We start from the raw sequence: 23,851 nt of genomic DNA, 5'->3' as shown, positions 1-23,851 counted from the left end.
CTTGATGCAGTCATACTATATGCTAGTGACACAGTGGGTTCTCATATGTTGTTATGTTGTTTTCATTACATTTGTTGTCACAAGGTTGTTGCAGTAGTACTATATGCTAGTGACACAGTGGGTACTCATATGATGTTATGTTGTTTACATTACATTTATCATCACAATGTAGTTGCAGTAGTACTATATGCTAGTGACACAGTGGGTTCTCATATGACATTATGTTGTTTACAGTACTTTTATTGTCACAAGGTAGCAGCATTAGTACTATATGCTAGTGGCACAGTGGGATCTCATACGATGTTATGTTGTTTACAGTACATTTATTGTCATGTGGTAGTTGCAGTAGTACTATATGCTAGTGACACAGTGGGATCTCATACGATGTTATGTTGTTTACAGTACATTTATTGTCATGAGGCAGTTGAAGTAGTACTGTATGCTAAAGAAATGAAAAAACCACGCTGAAGGCAGCAACTGGAGGCAAGTTCAATTCAAGTAGAAAAATGCAAATGGAACAAATAGCGTAATGAAGTTTATTTCTCCGCTTTCGTCAAAAGACTTCATCAGAATGAATAAAAACACTGAATCACAACATTAAATACACCCACAGATAATTGATTAATTAAACTAATTAACAAAAACCATTTAAAATCAAATCAAGGTTTCTTCAAGTAAAAAGAGAGGTAATGTTACCACTACCTTTATAAACATGTAACTTACGATATTTTAAAAAACATTTTATGTTAATGGCTTCATTTAAGCCAGGAAAACTATCAGATTTTAATTTAATTTGCCACATAGTTTCCCTCTGTTGTAAATAATTTTTGAAGTCACCCCCTCTCATATCAGTTTTACACACTTCCAAAACTGAAAAAAGAAATTTTTTAAAAGAATAACAAACAGTAGAATGCTTATATATAGCATTAGTAACATCTTTCTTTTTAATGCTATAAAGGTGCTCCCTAATGCGGGTCCTTAAACATCTGGTTGTCATCCCAACATAAAATGCTGGGCAGGTAGTGCACAAACCGATGTAAACAACTCCCTTGGTGCTGCAGTCAACAAAATCAGGTACTGCTAAAATTCTCTCATAGGTTTCCACTGTAATACATGGTCCTTCAGAAACAAACCTACACATGTTACATTGGTAACAGCGTTGCATACCTTTCTTATTACTTTTAGTGCTGCTGCCAAAACTAGAACTAAACTCCAGAATCCTCTTTAAACTGGAACAATTTCTTGACACAAAAAGAGGTTGGTCACCTAAAACATCAGAAAGGTCTAAATTTCCTTTAATGACCCTCCAGTTCTTTCTGACCAAATTTTGTATTTTGTTACAATCAGCACTCATCTCAAAGGAGCAGATTAAATTGGTGTTGATGTCACACTCTTCTTTTTTGTTTGTTATCTCAATATTACCATCCTGCATTGTAGAACAGGAAAAATTAAGTAATGCTGGATATTGCTTCCTCCGTTTGTTAAAAATGTCAATACTAGTCTCAATTAATGATTGTTGATCATACCCTTTATCTAAAAATAATGAAATAATAAAATTAAACTCATGTTTTAAATCACAGTCATTCGAGGTCATTCGGCAAGCTCTAATGAATTGGCCTCTTGGAATGTTTTTAATAACATGTCTCGGGTGACTACTGGAAAAATGCAGATACCCGTTGGTAAGGGTTTCTTTTCGAAAAATACTACTATGGAACCTACTTTCGGTTTCATCCCATCGCAAACAAATGTCAAGAAAATTGACTTTTAAACCCGCTACTCCTTTAACAAACTGTAAATAACGAGATAGTAAGTTGGCTTCTAGAATGAAAGCATCCACTGTATCAAGGTTGCCATCAATGACAAAAAACAAATCGTCGACAAACCTACTGTAAAAGGAGACATGACATTTCTCAGTGAGAAGTGGAATAAATTCATGCTCCCACCAAGCCATAACAATATTGGAGTGACCTGAGTGCTTGTGTTATGTGGTGGATTCTAGCTGACAGGCAGCTTACTGTGACCTTTTTCCCTTTTTCAGTCTGGTGGCGGGGCATCAGTGTGTCTGACTATGGAGTCACCTATTACAAGTGTGTCTGGCATGTTGTTTGGCCTTAAGGGCTGTGACTGTTTAGCACACTGACTTTGTGAACTATGTGTTTCATGTTCTATGTCTTGATTTGGGTTTCTTGGGTGTCTGCTTTGGAGGCCTCTGTTGTATTGGTAGATTTTTTAAACAGGGCCCCAGTATGTTTTGTGTGTTTATGTGTTTGGTTTGCAGTTGTGATAGTTCTATGTGAGACTGGGTTTTTGTGCGTGGTTACCTTTTCCTGACTGGTCTTGCCAGTACTGAATTGAGAGAGCTCAGCCTCCAGTTTGGCTATATAGTTGCATCTCACATATATTTGTATTTGTTGGGAGGAGGAAAGGGTTGTTTTGTGTACATGAGGCAATTGTAACATTGCCTCAAGATTCTAGATTCACCAGCTGAACAGAAGAGGATGCCAGCAACTGACCCTTCGACATGCTAGAAATAGTGAAAAAGATTGCTGTGTAACTGAGTCAGAAAGGACCTATAGGGTGGGTACTCAACAGAATTTAGGTGAATGAATTTTCTTTTTTAAGAGTGCTTTACATGTGTAAAAAATGCTTTAGGAGCAAGTGCTGAGCTTTTCAGATAGATTATAGGCTGTTTAGATTGTAAGTAGAACAGTTCTAAGGGAAAAATTGAAGAGCAGACTTGGCAGAGCCAAAAAAATTTAACCTTGTTTAACCAGCAAATGTAAAGCCCAAAAACATTTTTAAACAGTGAACTAAAAAAGCTAGGAATGGTCCCAAACAACCAATTACTACAGCTTCTTGTGCTGAGGTCACTTCCCCAAGGGCAAGGTCCCCCTCCCACTGGTGAGCAAAGAAACTTCCTTCTATCCAAGTGGGGAATGGACAACACAGGAATTTTAAAAAGCCCAGAATACAGCAATGCCTGTATACTGGTCTAAAAAGTCGGGAAAAGGGGTGGGTTCTCATATGACGTTATGCTGTTTACAGTACATTTATTGTCACGAGGTAGTTGCAGTTGTACTGTATGCTGTTAACACAGTGGGTTCTCATATGACGTTATGTTGTTTACCGTACATTTGTTGTCATGAGGTAGTTGCAGTAGTTGTATATGCTAGTGACACAGTGGTTTCTCATATGACGTTATGTTGTTTTCTGTACATTTATTGTCATGAGGTAGTTGCAGTAGTACTATATTCTAGTTACACAGTGGGTTCTCATATGTCGTTATGTTGTTTACAGTACATTATTGTCACGAGGTAGTTAGTACTATATGCTATTGACACAGTGAGTTCTCATATGATGTTATGCTGTTTACAGTACATTTATTGACATGAGGGTTGCAGTAGTATTATATGCTAGTGAAAAGTGGGTTCTCATATGACATGTTGTTTACAGTACATTTATTGTCATAAAGGGAGCAGCATTTGTACTATATGCTAGAGGCCCGTGGGTTTCAAAATGTTATGTTGGAAATACATTTATTGTCATGAGGTATTTCCAGTAGTACTATCTGCTAGTGACACAGTGGGTTATAGTTATGTTATTTACAGTACATTAATTGTCACGAGGCAGTTGCAGTATAATTTCTAGTGACACAGTGGGTTCTCATATGACTTTATGTTGTTTACAGTACATGTATTGTCTAAGGTAGTTGCAGAGTACTATATGCTGTGACACAGTGAGTTCTCATATTACGTTTTATTGTTTTCAGTACATTTATTGTTATAAGGTAGTTGCAGTAGTACTTTTTGCTAGTGACACAGTGGGTTCTCATATGATGTTATGTTGTTTACAGTACATTTATTGTCATGAGGTAGTTGCAGTAGTACTATATGCTAGTGACACAGTGGGTTCTCATATAAAGTTATGTTGTTTACAGTACATTTATTGTCATGAGGTAGTTGCAGTAGTACTATATGCTAGTGACACAGTGGGTTCTCATATTATGTTTTGTTGTTTACAGTACATTTATTGTCACAGGGTAGTGGCAGTTGTACTATATGGTCATGACTCAGTGGGTTCTCACATGACGTTATGTTGATTTATTCTTATGAGGTAGTGGCTGTAGTACTATATGCTAGTGACACAGTGGGTTCTCATATGACGTTTTGTTGTTTACAGTACATTTATTGTCATGAGGTAGTTGCAGTAGTACTATATGCTAGTGACACAGTGGGTTCTGATATAAAGTTATGTTGTTTACAGTACATTTATTTTCATGAGGTATTTCAAAAATTTTTGCTAGTGACACAGTGGGTTCTCATATTATGTTTTGTTGTTTACAGTACATTTATTGTCACAGAGTAGTGGCAGTTGTACTATATAGTCATGACTCTGTGGGTTCTCACATGACGTTATGTTGATTTATTCTTATGAGGTAGTGGCTGTAGTACTATATGCTAGTGACACAGTGGGTTCTCATATGACGTTTTGTTGTTTACAGTACATTTATTGTCAGAAGGTAGTTGCAGTAGTACTATATGCTAGTAACACAGTGGGTTCTCATATGACATTGTGTTGTTTACAGTACAGTTATTGTCATGAGGTAGTTGCAGTAGTACTATATGTTAGTGACACAGTGGGTTCTCATATGATGTTATGTTGTTTAAAGTACATTTGCTGTCACGAGGAAATTGCAGTTGTACTATATGGTAGTGAAAAGTTGGGGTTTTCATATGACAAATTATGTTGTTTACAGTACATTAATTGTCACAAGGTAGTTGCAGTAGTACTATATGCTAGTTACCGGTGGGCTCTCATTTGAAGTTATGTTGTTTACAGTACATTTATTGTCACGAGGTGGTTGCAGTAGTACTATATGCTAGTGACACAGTGGGTTCTCATATTATGTTTTGTTGTTTACAGTACATTTATTGTCACAGGGTAGTGGCAGTTGTACTCTATGCTATTAAAACAGTGGGTTCTCATATGATGTTAGGTTGTTTACAGTACAAATTTTAGTTATGAGGGTTTGTTGGTAGTTTTGCAATGGCACAGTGGGTTTTCATATAAAGTTAGGGTTGTTTACAGTTCATTTATTGTCATGAGGTAGCCCGTAGTACTATATGCTAGTAAACAGTGGGTTCTCATATGATGTTATTTTTTTACAGTACATTTATTGTCATGGGGAGTTACTTGTACAAATTTGGGGCCAGTGGGTTCTCTTATACGTTATGTTGTTTACAGTACATTTTTTGTCATGAAAAGGAGTAGTATATATGAAGGTGACACAGTTGGTTCTCATATGAAGTTATGTTGTTTACTGTACATTTATTGTCATGTGGTAGTTGCAGTGGGACTATATGCAAGTGACACAGTGGGTTCTCATATGATGTTATGCTGTTTTTAAATCATTTATTGTTATGAGGTAGTTTCAGTAGTGCTATATGCTAGTGAAAGTGGGTTCTCAAAAAAGTTTTGCTGTTTACAGTACATTTAATTTTCATGAGGTATTTTCATTAGTACTATATTGTAGTGACACAGTGGGTTCTCATATGACGTTATGTTGTTTACAGTACATTTATTGTCACAAGGTAGTTGCAGTAGTACTATATGCTAGTGACACAGTGGGTTCTCATATGATGTTATGTTGTTTACAGTACATTTATTGTCATGAGGTAGTTGCAGTAGTACTATATGGTAGTGACACAGTGGGTTCTCATATGACGTTATGTTGTTTACAGTACAAATTTTCATGAGTTGATGCAGTATACTTTTGCTAGGGCACAGTGGGTTCTCATATGACATTATGTTGTTTACAATACTTTTATTGTCACAAGGTTGTTGCAGTAGTACTGTTTGCTAATGACACAGTGGGTTCTCATATAGAGTTATGTTGTTTGCAGTACATTAATTGCAGTAGTACTATACGCAAGTGACACTGTGGGTTCTTATATGATGTTATGGTTTTACAGTACATTTATTGTCACAAGGTAGTTACAGTAGTACTATACGCAAGTGACACTGTGGGTTCTTATATGATGTTATGGTTTTACAGTACATTTATTGTTATGAGCTAGCTGCAGATGTACTATATGCTAGTGACACAGTGGGTTCTGATATGACGTTATGTTGTCTACAGTACATTTATTGTCAGAGGCAGGAAATAGTACTTTTCTAGTAAAAGTTTCAAATGGAAATTTGTCAAATAAAAAAATTAAAAAATGGGGTTAATTTATTTTAGTCAAAATTTTGTTTTACATAATCACAACAAATTTTTACCAGTAATTGAATTTAAATTTAATTAAAAAAACCCTTTATTGGTTTTTAATGAGGTAAAAGTTAACATTTTAAAAAATGTTAGTTTTTTACAAACATTTAAAGGGCATTTAAGGAGGCAGGGGGGTTTTAAGGGCCAAAATAGTTTTCCTGTTGTTAAATAAATTTTTTTGTGTTTAGTTTTTCACATGAAAATTTTTTTAAAAGTAAAAAACAGGGAGTTTCAATTTAGATTATAAAACTTTTTTTAACATGGGTTAAAGGGGTTTAAAAATCTTTGATTTGTTGGGGGGTAGTGCAAAACCCATGAAACAATTTGGTTGGTAAAAAAGGTTTTTGTTTTTAAGGTTTCCCCTTTCATGGTCCTTTAAAAAACCTACACATGACATTTTTTAACCCTTGTTTTCCTTTTTGTCTTTTTTGGTGTTTCAAAAAGAAAAAATGAAAACTTTAAGTAAAAATTTTTACAAAAATTTTTTTGGGATTCAGAAAGGTTAATTTCCTTTTAATACAGGGTTTTTCCGACCCAAAATTTTTGTATTTTGCAATAGTACTAAAGGGGCAAAAAGGGTTTTCCATTTTTTTGTTACCAAAAATTATTTTAGAAAGGAAAAAAGATGGCTAAGTTTTTGTTTTTTAAAAATGTTTTCTTGGAGTTTTTGTTACCATTTATTTAAAAGTTTTAAATATCTTGGGGTTGAATTTTAAATTTGGTTTTTTTAATTTGTTTAATTTAACAATTTATCTGGTGGGTTTAAGTTTCTTTTTATTCATTCTTTGGTTTTTGACAAAGCGGGAAAAACTTTTAAAAAACCTTTTTCCAAAAATTTTAAAATTTTTTCTTGAATTTAAACTTGTTCCCGGGTTTCTTTTAATGGCCAAAATTTCCCCTTTGGGTTTTTTTCTCTGGGTTGGAAATTTTTTGTGTTTTTTGGTGCCGGGCCAGGGCCCCAGCCCGCGGGTTTTCTAACTTAAAAAAATTTTTACCAAATTCCAAAAAAGTGGTTCTGATTTTTTTAAAACATTTATTTTTTTAAATAGTTCAGTTTCCCCTATAAGGGCCCTATGAAGTTGGGGGCAAATGTTTCCAGGGTCAAAAAACCCTTTTGGATTAAAAATTTTTTGATTTAAAAATTTTCCCAAATTAAACTAATTTTCAAACAAAAATTTTTTAACCCGAAAGGTTTTTTCCTTTTTAGTTTAATAGTACCCCTTTATTTCACAACCCATTTAAAAAATTTTTGGGGTTCCGCAAAAAATTGAAAAGTGAGGAAAATTTTCCAAAAGAAAATTTAAATTTACAGGTTTTTAAAAGTTAGTTTTTTAAAATTTTTTTCACATTTGTTGAATTTTGTACAAACTTATTTTTAAAAAGGGGTTTTTTGTTTCAGTTATGTTGTTGTTTAAAAATTTTTTTTAAACTGTAGTTTTTAACTTGAATTAAGGGGTGAGTTTTGAAAAGGGGTTTTAATTTTGTTTTTTGGTTTTATTTTAAAGTAAAATTAAATTTGGGGTTATTTTAATTTTTTTTTACAATTTGGGTTATTTTAGGGAACCCTTACATATTAACCCTTTTTTCCCGACAAATTATCAAGGAATTTTTACAAATCCGAGGGTCAACGAAAGGTTTTTGGTTTTAATTTCGGGAATATTTTTTTAAAAAAAAGGGGGGTTAAAAGTTTTGTTCCAACCTTCCAAAGGAGGCTTTTCCCAGGGATTATTCAGGGACCCTTATTCACCCTTGATGGGGTTGGAATTTTTAATTCCATTTTTCCTTTTTTGGAAAAGGTAACAAATACCATATGTATTAACCCGGGTTTTTTTTTTGGGGCCCTTAAAATTTATTGTTCCAAAAAAGTAACCCCATTTTTAACCTTTATAATTTTTTTTTTTTGATAATTAAAGGTGTTACCCAATATGGTTTAAATTTTTACAAATCCCAAATTTTTTAAAAATGTTGAATTGGAAAAATTTTCCAGAAATTGTTTTTCCCTATTTTTTGCATCAATTTTTTGCAGTTTCAGTAAGTAAACCCCGTTACACCCAGGGAAATTTTTTGGGGTTTAAAGAATTTTTTATTTTTAAATGGACCAGTTTTTAAACCAGAGTTTTTTCATTAAAATTTTTTAAATTTAATCAACAAAAGACAGGTTTTTTTTACGTTTTTTTTTACAGTACATTTATTGTCAGAAGAAGGGGTTTCAGTAAATTTGTTAAAAGAAAACAGTCCAAGGAAAATTGGGGACATTTTCAAGATGTAGAAATAAATACTTTCAAAATTTTGGTATCAATTGGGGTTCAATACATTTGATTTTTTAGCAGGGGGAATTTTTGGTTTATACTTTGTGAAAGGGGCATTTGGGAAACCCAAAACCTGAAGGCACCCCCTTAGGGTTGTTTAGTAAAAACTGGAAAAATGAGGGGGTTTTAATTTGAATTGCTTAAAAATTTACACAGTTTGTTATTACATTTTTTAGTAAAATTTTTTAGGAGGGTTTTTTTGCAGTACAATTGGGGCATGGGGAAAATTTTTTTTTGTTTTTTAACAAAATTTTTAAATTTAAAAGGGAATTATTTGATATTTTTATGGGGGTTTTTAAAACCCGTTTTGGGTTTTTTTCACGTAAATTTTTTTTGGTTTTTTTACATCTTTTTTGTTTTTGGTTGTTATTAAAAAGAAAAAGGTTTTGGGTTCTTTTTTGCTTATTTAAAATTGTTTGGGTTGGGGTTTCAATTTATTATTCTATGAAAAATTTTTTACAAGGGTTTTCGACCCTTTTTTTTTTTGCATTTAAAAGGGAATGAACAGTGGGTTCCTTCTGGTTTTTAACTTTTTTTGTTAAAAATTTTCAGTTTGGGTTTTTAAAAGGAAATTATTTAAAAGGGTTTTTTTAAATTTTTTTGACATTTTAGTAATATGGCAAAATGGTTCCTTAGTTTTTTGCTTTTTTTAAAGGTAAAAATTTTTTAATTTTTCCCGTATAAAACATTTTTTTTAAAAAATTTGAGGCCCAATTTTTTAAGGGAGTTTTACCGTGCTGTTTTAAAACAAAGGTTTAATTTTTATTTATTTTTTATTTAAATTTTTTGAAAGAGGGTTTTTGAACAAACATTAATTTTGAAGTTTTGCATTTTTCAAAAGGGCTTTTTCATTTCTTTTTTTTTTTCCTACATTTTGATGGGGTTTTTTAAAAAACAGGGGGCATAAACCCTTTTAAAATTTTTTTGAATTTTTAGTTCTATTTACATAAAAATTTGGGGAAAAATGAGGGGATTAAAGTTTTAATTTATTTTGCGTATTTTTTTCAAGGAAATTTTTTAGTTTAAAAAGGTTTGGGTTTGTTTGTTTTGGGACACATTTTAAATTTTGAGTTTTTGGGAAACGTTTTTTCCAAAAACAAAAGTGAAAATTTTTTTTGGGACCCTGTAACAAAAACATATGATTTTTAAATTTTTAAGCAGTACCATTTTGGATGCACATGGGATTGTTTAATTTTTTTTTTGTGCATTTGGCATTTATTTGTTTTTAACCCGATTTTTTAAGGAAATTAGGGAGATTTTTTTACATTTTTAAAAGAAAAAAAGTTAATGCTATTTAACCCCAAAAGGGTTTTTCAAAATTTTTTTTATTTTTTCACAAAATTTTAGGGGGGACTTTCAGTGAAAAAGGGGCTTGTTTGGGTTTAAAATTTAAAATTGGGTAATTTTTTTTTAAAAGAAGCCCTTTTTTAATTTTTTAAAATATTCAAAGTTTTTGTTTTAAAGGGAGTTTTTTAAAAATTTAATTTTTTTTACTTTTTAAAAAATTTTGAAAATTGGTTTTAAAATGGTTTTAATTTTTTTTATTAATTTTAATTAATAGTATTTAATGGGTTTATTCATGTTTTTATTCATTTTTTTATGAAATTTTTGGACAAAGTTAAAATCATTTCCTTTTTGTTTCCATTTTTGTAGATTGTCGGAATGCTGTGGTTCTTTACGTGTTTTTTTGTTTTTCTTTTTTGCTTTGGGATCTGGTTATTTATTTGTTCTAGGACACAGTGGGCTATATGATGTTTAGTTTTTTACAGGGTTTTTCATTTTGTTGTTAAAAAGGTAGTTTCCCGTTTTTGTACTATAAATTTTTTCAAGTTTGGGTTCTCATTAAAAGTTTTTTGTTGTTTAAATACATTTTTGTAGGGGGTAGTTGCAGTAGTACTATTCTTTTTACAATGGGTTTTTCATTAATTTATTTTTGTTTTTTTCAGTACATTTAAAAATTTTCTGAGGTTAGTTTTGTGTTTTGTTTTTTTGTGCACGGTTTTTTCTTTTTATAATGGGTTCTCATATGAAGTTATTTTGTTTACAGTACATTTATTGTCATGAGGTAGTTGCAGTAGTACTATATGCTAGTGACACAGTGGGTTCTCATATGACGTTATGTTGTTTACAGTACATTTGTTGTCATCAGGTAGTTGCAGTAGTACTATATGCTAGTGACACAGTGGGTTCTCATATGACACTTTGTTGTTTACATTACATTTGTTGTCACAAGGTAGTTGCTGTAGAACTATATTCTAGTGACACAGTGGGTTCTCATATGATGTTATGTTGTTTACAGTACATTTATTGTTATGAGGTAGTTGCAGTAGTACTATATGCTACTGACACAGTGGGTTCTCATATGACGTAATGTATTTACAGTACATTTATTGTCACAAGGTAGTTGCAGTAGTACTACATGCTAGTGACAAAGTGGGTTCTCACATGAATTTATTTTGTTTACAGTACATTTATTGTCATGAGGTTGTTGCAGTAGTACTATGTACTAGTGACACAGTGAGTTCCCATATAACGTCATGTTGTGTACAGTACATTTATTGTCATGAGGTAGTTGCAGTAGTACTATATGCTAGTGACACTCTGGGTTCTCATATGATGCTATGTTGTTTGCAGTACATTTATTGTCATGAGGTGGTTGCAGTAGTACCATATGCTAGTGACACAATGGGTTCTCATATGAGGTTATGTTTTTTTTACAATACATTTATTGTCACGAGGTAGTTGCATTAGTACTATATGCTAGTGACATAGTGTTTTCTCATATGACGCTATGTTATTTACAGTGCATTTGTTGTCACAAGGTAGTTGCAGTAGTACTATATGCTAGTGACACAGTGGGCTCTCATATGACATAATGTTGTTTACAGTACATTTATTGTCATGAGGTAGCTGCAGCAGTACTATATGCTAGTGACACAGTGGGTTCTCATATGATGTTATGTTGTTTACAGTACATTTATTGTCACAAGGTAGTTGCAGTAGTACTATATGCTAGTGGCACAGTGGGTTCTCATATGACACTTTGTTGTTTACAGTACATTTGTTGTCACGAGGTAGTTGCAGTAGAACTATATGCTAGTGACACAGTGGGTTCTCATATGATGTTATGTTGTTTACAGTACATTTATTGTTATGAGGTAGTTGCAGTAGTACTATATGCTAGTAACACAGTCGGTTCTCATATGACATTTTGGTGTTTACAGTACATTTATTGTTATGAGGTAGTTGCAGTAGTACTATATGCTACTGACACAGTGGGTTCTCATATGACATAATGTATTTACAGTACATTTATTGTTATGAGGTAGTTGCAGTAGTACTATATGCTAGTGACACAGTGGGTTCTCATATGATGTTATGTTGTTTACAGTACATTTATTGTTATGAGGTAGTTGCAGTAGTACTATATGCTACTGACACAGTGGGTTCTCATATGACATAATGTATTTACAGTACATTTATTGTCATGAGGTAGTTGCAGTAGTACTATATGCTAGTGACACAGTGGGTTCTCATATGACGCTATGTTGTTTACTGTACATTTATTGTCATGAGGTGTTTGCAGTAGTACTGTATGCTAGTGACACTGTGGGTTTTCATATGACGCTATGCTGTTACAGTACATTTATTGTCATGAGGTAGCTGCAGTAGTAATATATGCTAGTGATACAGTGGGTTCTGATATGACACTATGTTGTTTACAATACATTTTTTGTTACGAGGTAATTGCAGTAGTACTATATGCTAGTAAAAGAGTTGGTTCTCATATGAAGTTATGTTGTTTACAGTAAATATTGTCCCAAGGTAGTTGCATTAGTACTATATGCTAGTGACACAGTGGGTTCTCATATTACATTATGTGGTTTACAGCACATTTATTGTCATGGATAGTTGCAGTAGTACTATATGTTAGTGACAGTTGGGTTTCATATGATGTTATGTTGTTTTCAGTACATTTATTGTCATGAGGTAGTTGCATTAGTACTGTATGCTCATGACACAGTGGGTTATTATATGATGTTTTGTTGTTTTCAGTACATTTATTGTTATGAGGTAGTTGCAGTAGTACTATATGCTAGTAACACAGTCGGTTCTCATATGACATTTTGGTGTTTACAGTACATTTATTGTTATGAGGTAGTTGCAGTAGTACTATATGCTACTGACACAGTGGGTTCTCATATGACATAATGTATTTACAGTACATTTATTGTTATGAGGTAGTTGCAGTAGTACTATATGCTAGTGACACAGTGGGTTCTCATATGACGTTATGTTTTTTACAGTACATTTATTGTCACAAGGTAGTTGCAGTAGTACTACATGCTAGTGACAAAGTGGGTTCTCACATGAATTTATTTTGTTTACATTACATTTATTGTCATGAGGTTGTTGCAGTAGTACTATATGCTAGTGACACAGTGGGTTCTCATATGATGTTATGTTGTGTAGAGTACATTTATTGTCACGGGGTAGTTGCAGTAGTACTACATGCTCGTGACACTGTGGGTTCTCATATGACGCTATGTTGTTTACTGTACATTTATTGTCATGAGGTAGTTGCAGTAGTACTATGTGCTACTGACACAGTGGGTTCTCGTATGACATAATGTATTTACAGTACATTTACTGTCACAAGGCAGTTGCAGTAGTACTACATGCTAGTGACAAAGTGGGTTCTCACATGAATTTATTTTGTTTACAGTACATTTATTGTCATGAGGTAGTTGCAGTAGTACTATATGCTACTGACACAGTGGGTTCTGATATGACGTAATGTATTTACAGTACATTTATTGTCACAAGGTAGTTGCAGTACTACATGCTAGTGACAAAGTGGGTTCTCACATGAATTTATTTTGTTTACATTACATTTATTGTCATGAAGTTGTTGCAGTAGTACTATATGCTAGTGACACAGTGGGTTCTCATATGACGTTATGTTGTGTATTGTACATTTATTGTCACAGGGTAGTTGCAGTAGTAATATATGCTAGTGACACTGTGGGTTCTCATATGACGCTATGTTGTTTACAGTACGTTTATTGTCATGAGGTGGTTGCAGTAGTACTGTATGCTAGTGACACTGTGGGTTTTCATATGATGCTATGTTGTTACAGTACATTTATTGTCATGAGGTAGTTGCAGTAGTAATATATGCTAGTGATACAGTGGGTTCTCATATGACGCTATGTTGTTTACAATACATTTATTGTTACAAGGTGGTTGCAGTAGTACTATATGCTAGTGACACAGCGGGTTCTCATATAATGTTATGTTGTTTATAGTAAATTTTGTCACAAGGTAGTTGCAGTAGTACTATATGCTAGTAAGACAGTGGGTTCTCATATGAAGTTATGTTGTTTACAGTAAATATTGTCCCAAGGTAGTTGCAGTAGTACTATATGCTAATGACACAGTGGGTTCTCATATGACATTATGTTGTTTTCAGTACATTTATTGTCATGAGGTAGTTGCAGTAGTACTATATGTTCATGACACAGTGGGTTACTATATGACGTTATGTTGTTTTCAGTACATTTATTGTCATGAGATAGTTGCAGTAGTACTATACGCTCATGACACAGTGGGTTCTCATATGACATTATGTTGTTTACAGTACATTTATTGTCACGAGGTAGTTGCAGTAGTACTATATGCTAGTAACACATTGGGTTCTCATATAAAGTTATGTTGTTTACAGTACATTTATTGTCATGAAGTACCTGCTGTAGTGCTATATGTTAATGACACAGTGGGTTCTCATATGATGTTATCTTGTTTACAGTACATTAATTGTCACAAAGTAGTTGCAGTAGTACTATATGCTCATGACACAGTGGGTTCTCATATGATGTTATCTTGTTTACAGTACATTTATCGTCACAAGGTAGTTGCAATAGTACTATATGCTAGTGACACAGTGGGTTCTCATGTTGTTTACAGTACATTTATAGTCATCAGGTTGTTGGAGTAGTTCTATATGCTAGTGACACAGTGGGTTCTCATATGATGTTATGTTGTTTACAGTACATTTATTGTCACGAGGTAGTGGCATTAGTACTATATGCTAGTGACACAGTGAGTTCTCATATGACGTAATGTTGTTTACAGTACATTTGTTGTCATCAGGTAGTTGCAGTAGTACTATATGCTAGTGACACAGTGGGTTCTCATATGACACTTTGTTGTTTACATTACATTTGTTGTCACGAGGTAGTTGCTGTAGAACTATATTCTAGTGACACAGTGGGTTCTCATATGACGTTATGTTGTTTACAGTACATTTATTGTTATGAGGTAGTTGCAGTAGTACTATATGCTACTGACACAGTGGGTTCTCATATGATGTAATGTATTTACAGTACATTTATTGTCACAAGGTAGTTGCAGTAGTACTACATGCTAGTGACAAATTGGGTTCTCACATTAATTTATTTTCTTTACAGTACATTTATTGTCATGAGGTTGTTGCAGTAGTACTATGTACTAATAACACAGTGAGTTCCCATATAACGTCATGTTGTGTACAGTACATTTATTGTCATGAGGTAGTTGCAGTAGTACTATATGCTAGTGACACTCTGGGTTCTCATATGACACTTTGTTGTTTACAGTACATTTGTTGTCACGAGGTAGTTGCAGTAGAACTATATGCTAGTGACACAGTGGGTTCTCATATGATGTTATGTTGTTTACAGTACATTTATTGTTATGAGGTAGTTGCAGTAGTACTGTATGCTAGTAAAACAGTCGGTTCTCATATGACGTTTTGGTGATTACAGTACATTTATTGTTATGAGGTAGTTGCTGATGCTACTGATACAGTGGGTTCTCATATGACATAATGTATTTACAGTACATTTATTGTTATGAGGTAGTTGCAGTAGTACTATATGCTAGTGACACAGTGGGTTCTCATATGACGTTATGTTTTTTACAGTACATTTATTGTCACAAGGTAGTTGCAGTAGTACTACATGCTAGTGACAAAGTGGGTTCTCACATGAATTTATTTTGTTTACATTACATTTATTGTCATGAGGTTGTTGCAGTAGTACTATATGCTAGTGACACTGTGGGTTCTCATATGATGCTATGCTGTTACAGTACATTTATTGTCATGAGGTAGCTGCAGTAGTAATATATGCTAGTGATACAGTGGGTTCTGATATGACGCTATGTTGTTTACAATACATTTATTGTTACGAGGTAGTTGCAGTAGTACTATATGCTAGTAAAAGAGTTGGTTCTCATATGAAGTTATGTTGTTTACAGTAAATATTGTCCCAAGGTAGTTGCATTAGTACTATATGCTAGTGACACAGTGGGTTCTCATATTACATTATGTGGTTTACAGCACATTTATTGTCATGGGTAGTTGCAGTAGTACTATATGTTAGTGACAGTGGGGTTTCATATGATGTTATGTTGTTTTCAGTACATTTATTGTCATGAGGTAGTTGCATTAGTACTATATGCTCATGACACAGTGGGTTATTATATGATGTTATGTTGTTTTCAGTACATTTATTGCTATGAGGTAGTTGCAGTAGTACTATATGCTAGTAACACAGTCGGTTCTCATATGACATTTTGGTGTTTACAGTACATTTATTGTTATGAGGTAGTTGCAGTAGTACTATATGCTACTGACACAGTGGGTTCTCATATGACATAATGTATTTACAGTACATTTATTGTTATGAGGTAGTTGCAGTAGTACTATATACTAGTGCAGTAGTACTACATGCTCGTGACACTGTGGGTTCTCATATGACGCTATGTTGTTTATTTATTGTCATGAGGTGTTTGCAGTAGTACTGTATGCTAGTGACACTGTCGGTTCTCATATGACGCTATGCTGTTACAGTACATTTATTGTCATGAGGTAGCTGCAGTAGTAATATATGCTAGTGATACAGTGGGTTCTGATATGACGCTATGCTGTTTACAATACATTTATTGTTACGAGGTAGTTGCAGTAGTACTATATGCTAGTAAAAGAGTTGGTTCTCATATGAAGTTATGTTGTTTACAGTAAATATTGTCCCAAGGTAGTTGCATTAGTACTATATGCTAGTGACACAGTGGGTTCTCATATTACATTATGTGGTTTACAGCACATTTATTGTCATGGGTAGTTGCAGTAGTACTATATGTTAGTGACAGTGGGGTTTCATATGATGTTATGTTGTTTTCAGTACATTTATTGTCATGAGGTAGTTGCATTAGTACTATATGCTCATGACACAGTGGGTTATTATATGATGTTATGTTGTTTTCAGTACATTTATTGTCACGAGGTAGTTGCAGTAGTACTATATGCTCGTGACACAGTGGGTTCTCATATGACATTTTGTTGTTTACAGTACATTTATTGTCACAAGGTAGTTGCAGTAGTACTATATGCTAGTGACACTGGGTTCTCATATAAAGTTATGTTGTTTACAGTACATTTATTGTCATGAGGTAGTTGTTGTTGTTGTTGTGTCTTTCGGCTTTTCCCGGTTAGGGGTCGCCACAGCAGAACTCCGGTCCGCTAATGATTGGTAGTTGATTTTTACATGTCAAGTTACCAGCCCTGATGCACAACCTTCAACGAAGGTATGCCCATTCATGCATGTCTCCATGCAGAAGACGCTCTAGCTGAGAATCGAACCAGACAGCATCTTAATGTGAGGTGACAACTCTACCGCAGCACCACCACCGCGGGTTAGTTGCAGTAGTACTATATGCTAATGACACAGTGGGTTCTCATATGACCTTATGTTGTTTACAGTACATTTATTGTCATGAGGTAGTTGCAGTAGTACTATATGCTAGTGACACAGTGGGTTCTCATATGATGTTATGTTGTTTACAGTACATTTATTGTCACGAGGTAGTTGCAGTAGTACTATATGCTAGTAACACATTGGGTTCTCATATGATGTTATGTTGTTTACAGTACATTTATTGTCATGAAGTACCTGCTGTAGTACTATATGTTAATGACACAGTGGGTTCTCATATGACGTTATCTTGTTTACAGTACATTAATTGTCACAAGGTAGTTGCAGTAGTACTATATGCTCATGACACAGTGGGTTCTCATATGATGTTATCTTGTTTACAGTACATTTATCATCACAAGGTAGTTGCAATAGTACTATATGCTAGTGACACAGTGGGTTCTCATATAAAGTTATGTTGTTTACAGTACATTTATAGTCAAGAGGTTGTTGGAGTAGCACTATATGCTAGTGACACAGTGGGTACTCATATGACGTTATGTAGTTTACAGTACATTTATTGTCACAAGGTAGTTGCAGTAGTACTACATGCTAGTGACAAAGTGGGTTCTCACATGAATTTATTTTGTTTACAGTACATTTATTGTCATGATGTTGTTGCAGTAGTACTATGTACTAGTGACACAGTGAGTTCCCATTTAACGTCATGTTGTGTACAGTACATTTATTGTCATGAGGTAGTTGCAGTAGTACTATATGCTAGTGACACAGTGGGTTCTCATATGACGTTATGTTGTTTACAGTACATTTATTGTGTAGTACTATATGCTAGTGACACAGTGGGTTGTCATATGATGTTATGTTGTTTACAGTACATTTATTGTCATGAGGTAGTTGCAGTAGTACTATATGCTAGTGACACAGTGGGTTCTCATATGAAGTTATGTTGTTTACAGTACATTTATTGTCACCTAGGTAGTTGCATTAGTACTATATGCTAGTGACACAGTGGATTCTTATATGATGTTATGCTGTTTACAGTACATTTACTGTCATGAGGTAGTTGCAGTAGTACTATATGCTATAGACAGAGTGGGTTCTTATATGACGTTATGTTGTTTACAGTACATTTATTGTCATGAGGTAGTTCCCTTAGTACTATATGCTAGTGACACAGTGGGTTCTCATATGATGTTATGTTTTTACAGTGCATTTATTGTCACAAGGTAGTTGCAGTAGTACTCTATGCTAGTGACACAGTGGGTTCTCATATGATGTAATGTTGTTTACAGTACATTTATTGGCATGAGGTAGTTGCAGTAGTACTATATGCTAGTGACACAGTGGGTTGTCATATGACGTTATGTTGTTTACAGTCAATTTATTGTCACGAGGTAGTTACAGTAGCACTATATGCTAGTGACACAGTGGTTTGTCATATGATGTTATGTTGTTTACAGTACATTTATTGTCATCAGGTAGTTGCAGTAATACTATATGCTTGTGACACAGTGGGTTCTCATATGATGTTATGTTGTTTACAGTACATTTATTGTCATGAGGTAGTTGCATTAGTATTATATGCTAGTGACAGAGTGTGTTCTTATATGACGTTATGTTGTTTACTGTACATTTATTGTCATGAGGTAGTTGCAGTAGTACTATATGTTAGTGATACAATGGGTTCTCATATGATGTTATGTTTTTTACAGTGCATTTATTGTCACAAGGTAGTTGCAGTAGTACTATATGTTAGTGACAGAGTGGGTTCTTATATGATGTTATGTTGTTTACAGAACATTTATTGGCATGAGGTAGTTGCTGTAGTACTATATGCTAGTGACACAGTGATTTCTCATATGATGTTATGTTTTTTACAGTACATTTATTGTCACAAGGTAGTTGCAGTAGTACTATATGCTAGTGACAGTGTGGGTTCTTATATGATGTTATGTTGTTTACGGTACATTTATTGTCATGAGGTAATTGCAGTAGTACTATATGCTAATGACAAAGTGGGTTCTCATATGATGTTATGTTTTTTACAATGCATTTATTGTCATGAGGTAGTTGCAGTAGTACTATATTCTAGTTGCACAGTGGGTTCTCCTATGATGTTATGTTTTTTACAGTGCATTTATTGTCACAAGGTAGTTGCAGTAGTACTATATGCTAGTGACAGAGTGGGTTCTCCTATGATGTTATGTTTTTTACAGTGCATTTATTGTCACAAGGTAGTTGCAGTAGTACTATATGCTAGTGACAGAGTGGGTTCTTATATGACGTTTTGTTGTTTACAGTACATTTTAGTTGCAGTAGTATTATATGCTAGTGACACAGTGGGTTCTCATATGACGTTATGTTGTTTACAGTACATTTATTGTCATGAGGTCGTTGCAGTAGTACTATATGCTGGTAAGCTTAGACCAGCAGAGCTCTCCATTTCATTACTACTGTGGTTATGCTGATTGTTCAAACCTGCTAAGTGAATGTGATGCAAACATTTGTGATGATGTTTGGTTTGTATTACCGAGTCTCCCACAGATTCATAAGTTACAGATTAACATCAGTTGCAATACTGAGAAAAAATAAAAATCAGATCTTTATACAATGTAAAAATACCAAGTTGTATGGATCTTTATTTATTGTAATGTACTATCACAATTTTCTCTAGGGTGGAATTTATATGTTGCAGCTGGTAGACACATATGCGGCTTCGTATTCACTTGTCATCATTGCGATTTTTGAATTGGTTGGAATGTCCTACATATATGGTAAGAAAAGTGCCTATAGCTTTAAAATGCATACTGTGTCCCAATACTTACAGAATATTTTGTTATTGTATTTGCAGTCTTGGATTTCTTTCTATCCCAACAGAGTTTATGTCTAAAAAGCCATGTCGATGATAATAATAATACTACTAATAATAATAATAATAATAATCATAATGCTTCTTTTAAGCTGATTTTCTGTAAGATTTATTAGATGATGGCAAAATAAGATTCAGCTGTGTTATGTGAGGTGTATGTTTGTGTCTTATGATGTGGAGCAGGAATGAAGTAAACATAATGACAGAAAGTATTTATATATGTAGACAAACATGTATACAATGCAAACAGTTTAGAAAATGACAACAGTCTTCAAAGTATATTCATCTGCTTGTAACTAGGATGGGTTCCAAGAGAATGTGATGCAAACATTTGAGATGATATTTGGTTTAGTATTCCAAAATGCAGACTACAGTATGTCATTGTTGTCAGATGAACATTATTGAGTAATGCTCAGTTATGGTGCAAAATGTGATGTTAGGCAAATATTATGGAATAATGCGCACTTATGGTGTAAAATATGATGTCAGAAATGTGCTACTAAGAACTGCTGGAATGAGGAACAAGAGACTGACCAATGGATTGTTAACAGAGTGGAGAGATCATTTAAAGATAACTGACCGACAGAGGAAACAGGTTAATGCACAGAACAAAATACTGGCCATCAGCCACTTAAACTGGGAAAGAACCAAATCTTCAGTAAAACCCAAACAAAGCATTTAACCAGGATCTGATCCATCCACTCCTTGTGATTGAGGCTTAACCTGAGTTAAAGTTTATCATCCTTGTACCATTACAGAGCTCCCATTGCACTACGCCATACCTATGACATAGAATACCGTTCCACCAAACTACGTAACACTTGTTATCACCAGAGACATCTACTTCCCAGCAAACAGACAGATGGGTGCTAGTATAGCCCTCTACTGACTACGTCTGTACATTGTTTCAAATGTGAACACAGGTAAATTCATTGACAGATCTCCCAGTTTGTCCTGCACCATAGGAACTTTTAGGCTATCCCCTAATGGGATGCTAGAACATTCCATATTAATCTGAAATAACTGGTAATATTTTACTTGTGATTTAAGATATGTCAGGCAGAAATAAACTGGTTGTTTTAGTTAAGCCTTAAAGAACAGTAAGTGATATGAAGAATGTGAACATAGTATCAATGCCAGAATATGGTCGAGAAGAACAAATGAATGGAGAAACAAATTTCCGGTGCAGTAATAAAGGGACTGTCACAGGAATATTAAAGATGAATGACAAATGAAACATTAATAGTAGTCATGCATATGACCTACTTAAAACTCAGTTCCATTGAATGACAGATTTAACTATATTTACAATTGGATTTAAACGTTTTTGAGCTCATCCATTGCCTTATCCTTCTATTTTTGTGCTTTCTGTGAATGTAACACTTTAAGCCAACATGATGTATGACATGTATGTAACAGCAGTGGTTGCTGTTTTCTTAAGGACTTGCATTTTGTTGGTAGAGAGGTACAATGTCATAAGATTAATAATGCCTTACAGCTCAAAAGCTATCATTGTATGGGCCTCCATTTTCCTTCTATGTGAAACATTTAGCTTCCTCATGTCTCTGTGTATATTTTCTCCAGATCATCCGCTTTCTCCCAACCTTACAATGGTTTAAGTAGTTATAGGATCATAGGATGTTACTAGCTATTGGCCCTGAGGCCTTTACAAGCCTAGCCAGGAATTTAGCCCATGTTCCAACAAGTCAGCACCTGAAGCCCCTGTCCAGCAGGAACACAGGTGGAATCCCAGGGGTGTATTTTCTGTTCCCCATCCAGTTATCCAGGTTGTGCTTAAAAAGAGATAATGAAGTACTTTCCTTGACATGGGAAGGGAGTCTATTCCACAGAAGGGAGAGTCTCTGGAACAGAAATCTGTGCCACCAACATGTTCTGCTGATGTCATAGACCAGGTTGAGGTCACGTGTGTGGGTTACTCGAGTGGAGCTTGACTTGTGGATATGCAACAGTCCCATCAAGCCGGGGACTGAGATTGCTTTCTATGCCAAACAGAGATCACCTCTGTGGAGTCTGTAGGAGTAGAGGGACAGGGCCTTTAGCCTATCTGTGTAGGGTGGATGTTTGAAGCCCTGGATTCTCCTGGTGAGGAACCTCTGTAGTCACTCCAGCTGCTGCATGTACTTTGTGAGGTACATGTAGAAAGGGACATTGCATTCAATAATGGGTCTTATAAGGGAAGAATACAGGGATGTTATGACAACCTTGTCCCTGGATGAGATACCTTTACTAATGCGGTGGGCCATGTAGAAAGCTTTCCATACAACGTAGGCAATATGGTGGTCAAAAGTCAATTTGCTGTCAACCTGGGTGACCAAGTCCCTAACGACTGATTACATACTTAGAACCTTATTATAAATGTGATCATTTGTGGGGATATCACTCTCCCCAAAGGGGATGATGATGCACTTTACAGAATTCAGTTTGAGGCCATGTTTCTGGCACCAGCCATTTGTTTGGGTGAGACCCTCTTGGATGATATCCCTATCACTAGGGGAATTGATGACAGCACAGAGCTTGCAGTCATCTGCAAATTTGGTCAGCCATAGCCCACTGGTTTTGGCTTGCACTTCAGAAAACTATATCCCCAAGACCGACCCCTAGGGTACACAGCTCATTATGGGTCTACTGCTTGAGGTGGCTTCCTCCTATTTTGAGTAGGTGGGTTCTATCGGTGAGCTACCCATATGGTAACATATGGATTGATGCCTAGTTGTGAGAGTTTGTCTATTATACCCGAGTGGGGAAAAGTATTGAAGCCTTTGGCTAGGTCAAGGTAGGTGGTGTGCACTGTCTTTCCCTCATCCATGGCTTTGGTGGCTGTCTCAAAGAAATTGACCAAATTTAACAGGCATGACCTCCCCTTGATGAAACCAAACTGTGTGGGATCTAGTGTTTGGAGGTTGCCAATGGCCTTGTTAATGAGGTCCATGATAATCCACTTCATGGCCTTGCAGATCAGGCTAGTTAGTCTGATGGGTCTATAATTTCCTGGATCGGTGGATGCTCTACCTTTGTGCAAAAGGATGAAAGTGTCTGTCCACCACTTGGCTAGGATGAAGCTGGTACTCAGGCTTTGGTTGAATAGGGTACCTAATGGTGCTGCAAGTTCCTGCCTGAGTTCATGTATTATGCAGCCTGGGATGTTATTGGGTCCCAATGGAGGCTATATTTTTTGCCTTTAAGATGGCAGTGATGACTTGCTCCCTAGAGATAAGGGGAGGGGGGCAGGTGCTGGGGATGTCCTGATTTTCTGATGTGGGGACAGAGGGGTGAAGTTTTCACTGAACCTGTCTGCCAGCAGGTTGGCTATACCTACAGCTGCTATTGTGAAAGTTTTCCTCCAGTTCAGGAAAAATAAACACTGAAATCTGGAAATACAGCACTTTTTCCATTCAATATTAAAATACGTTCATCTCTAGAACTATGTGAGACTAACATAAATGCAATTGGATTTATAGAGTTAACAAACTGAAATAAATCCCAACAGCACAGAGTAGTGTTTACTATTCATAATGCCTACATTTATTTATCTAGGAGGCACTAGGAAGTAGTTTTCAGTCATTTCCATAGTTACTTGAACCGGTGTTACTGTAACTCTGGATCACAGGATCATTTTAAAGTCACCAAA

At 34.8% G+C, this 23,851-nt stretch overlaps 1 protein-coding gene across 2 annotated transcripts in view; it reads left to right on the top strand.

Annotated features, from left to right (window-relative positions):
- Positions 1 to 23,851, top strand: part of SLC6A5 (solute carrier family 6 member 5) — a 1,534,607-nt gene that overhangs the window by 1,159,416 nt on the left and 351,340 nt on the right. For both annotated transcript variants that reach the window (XM_044082549.1, XM_044082548.1), the window contains exon 13: positions 20,008 to 20,107. In XM_044082549.1, coding sequence (XP_043938484.1) covers positions 20,008 to 20,107 — 100 coding nt within the window. The remainder of the gene's footprint in view (positions 1 to 20,007; positions 20,108 to 23,851) is intronic.

The sequence above is a fragment of the Protopterus annectens genome, chromosome 9.part0, assembly GCF_019279795.1.
Source record: "Protopterus annectens isolate FY-2018-M chromosome 9.part0, PAN1.0, whole genome shotgun sequence".
NCBI lineage: Eukaryota > Metazoa > Chordata > Ceratodontiformes > Protopteridae > Protopterus > Protopterus annectens.
The sequence above is the reverse complement of the archived record's forward strand: the minus strand, read 5'-3'. Positions and strand labels throughout refer to the sequence as shown.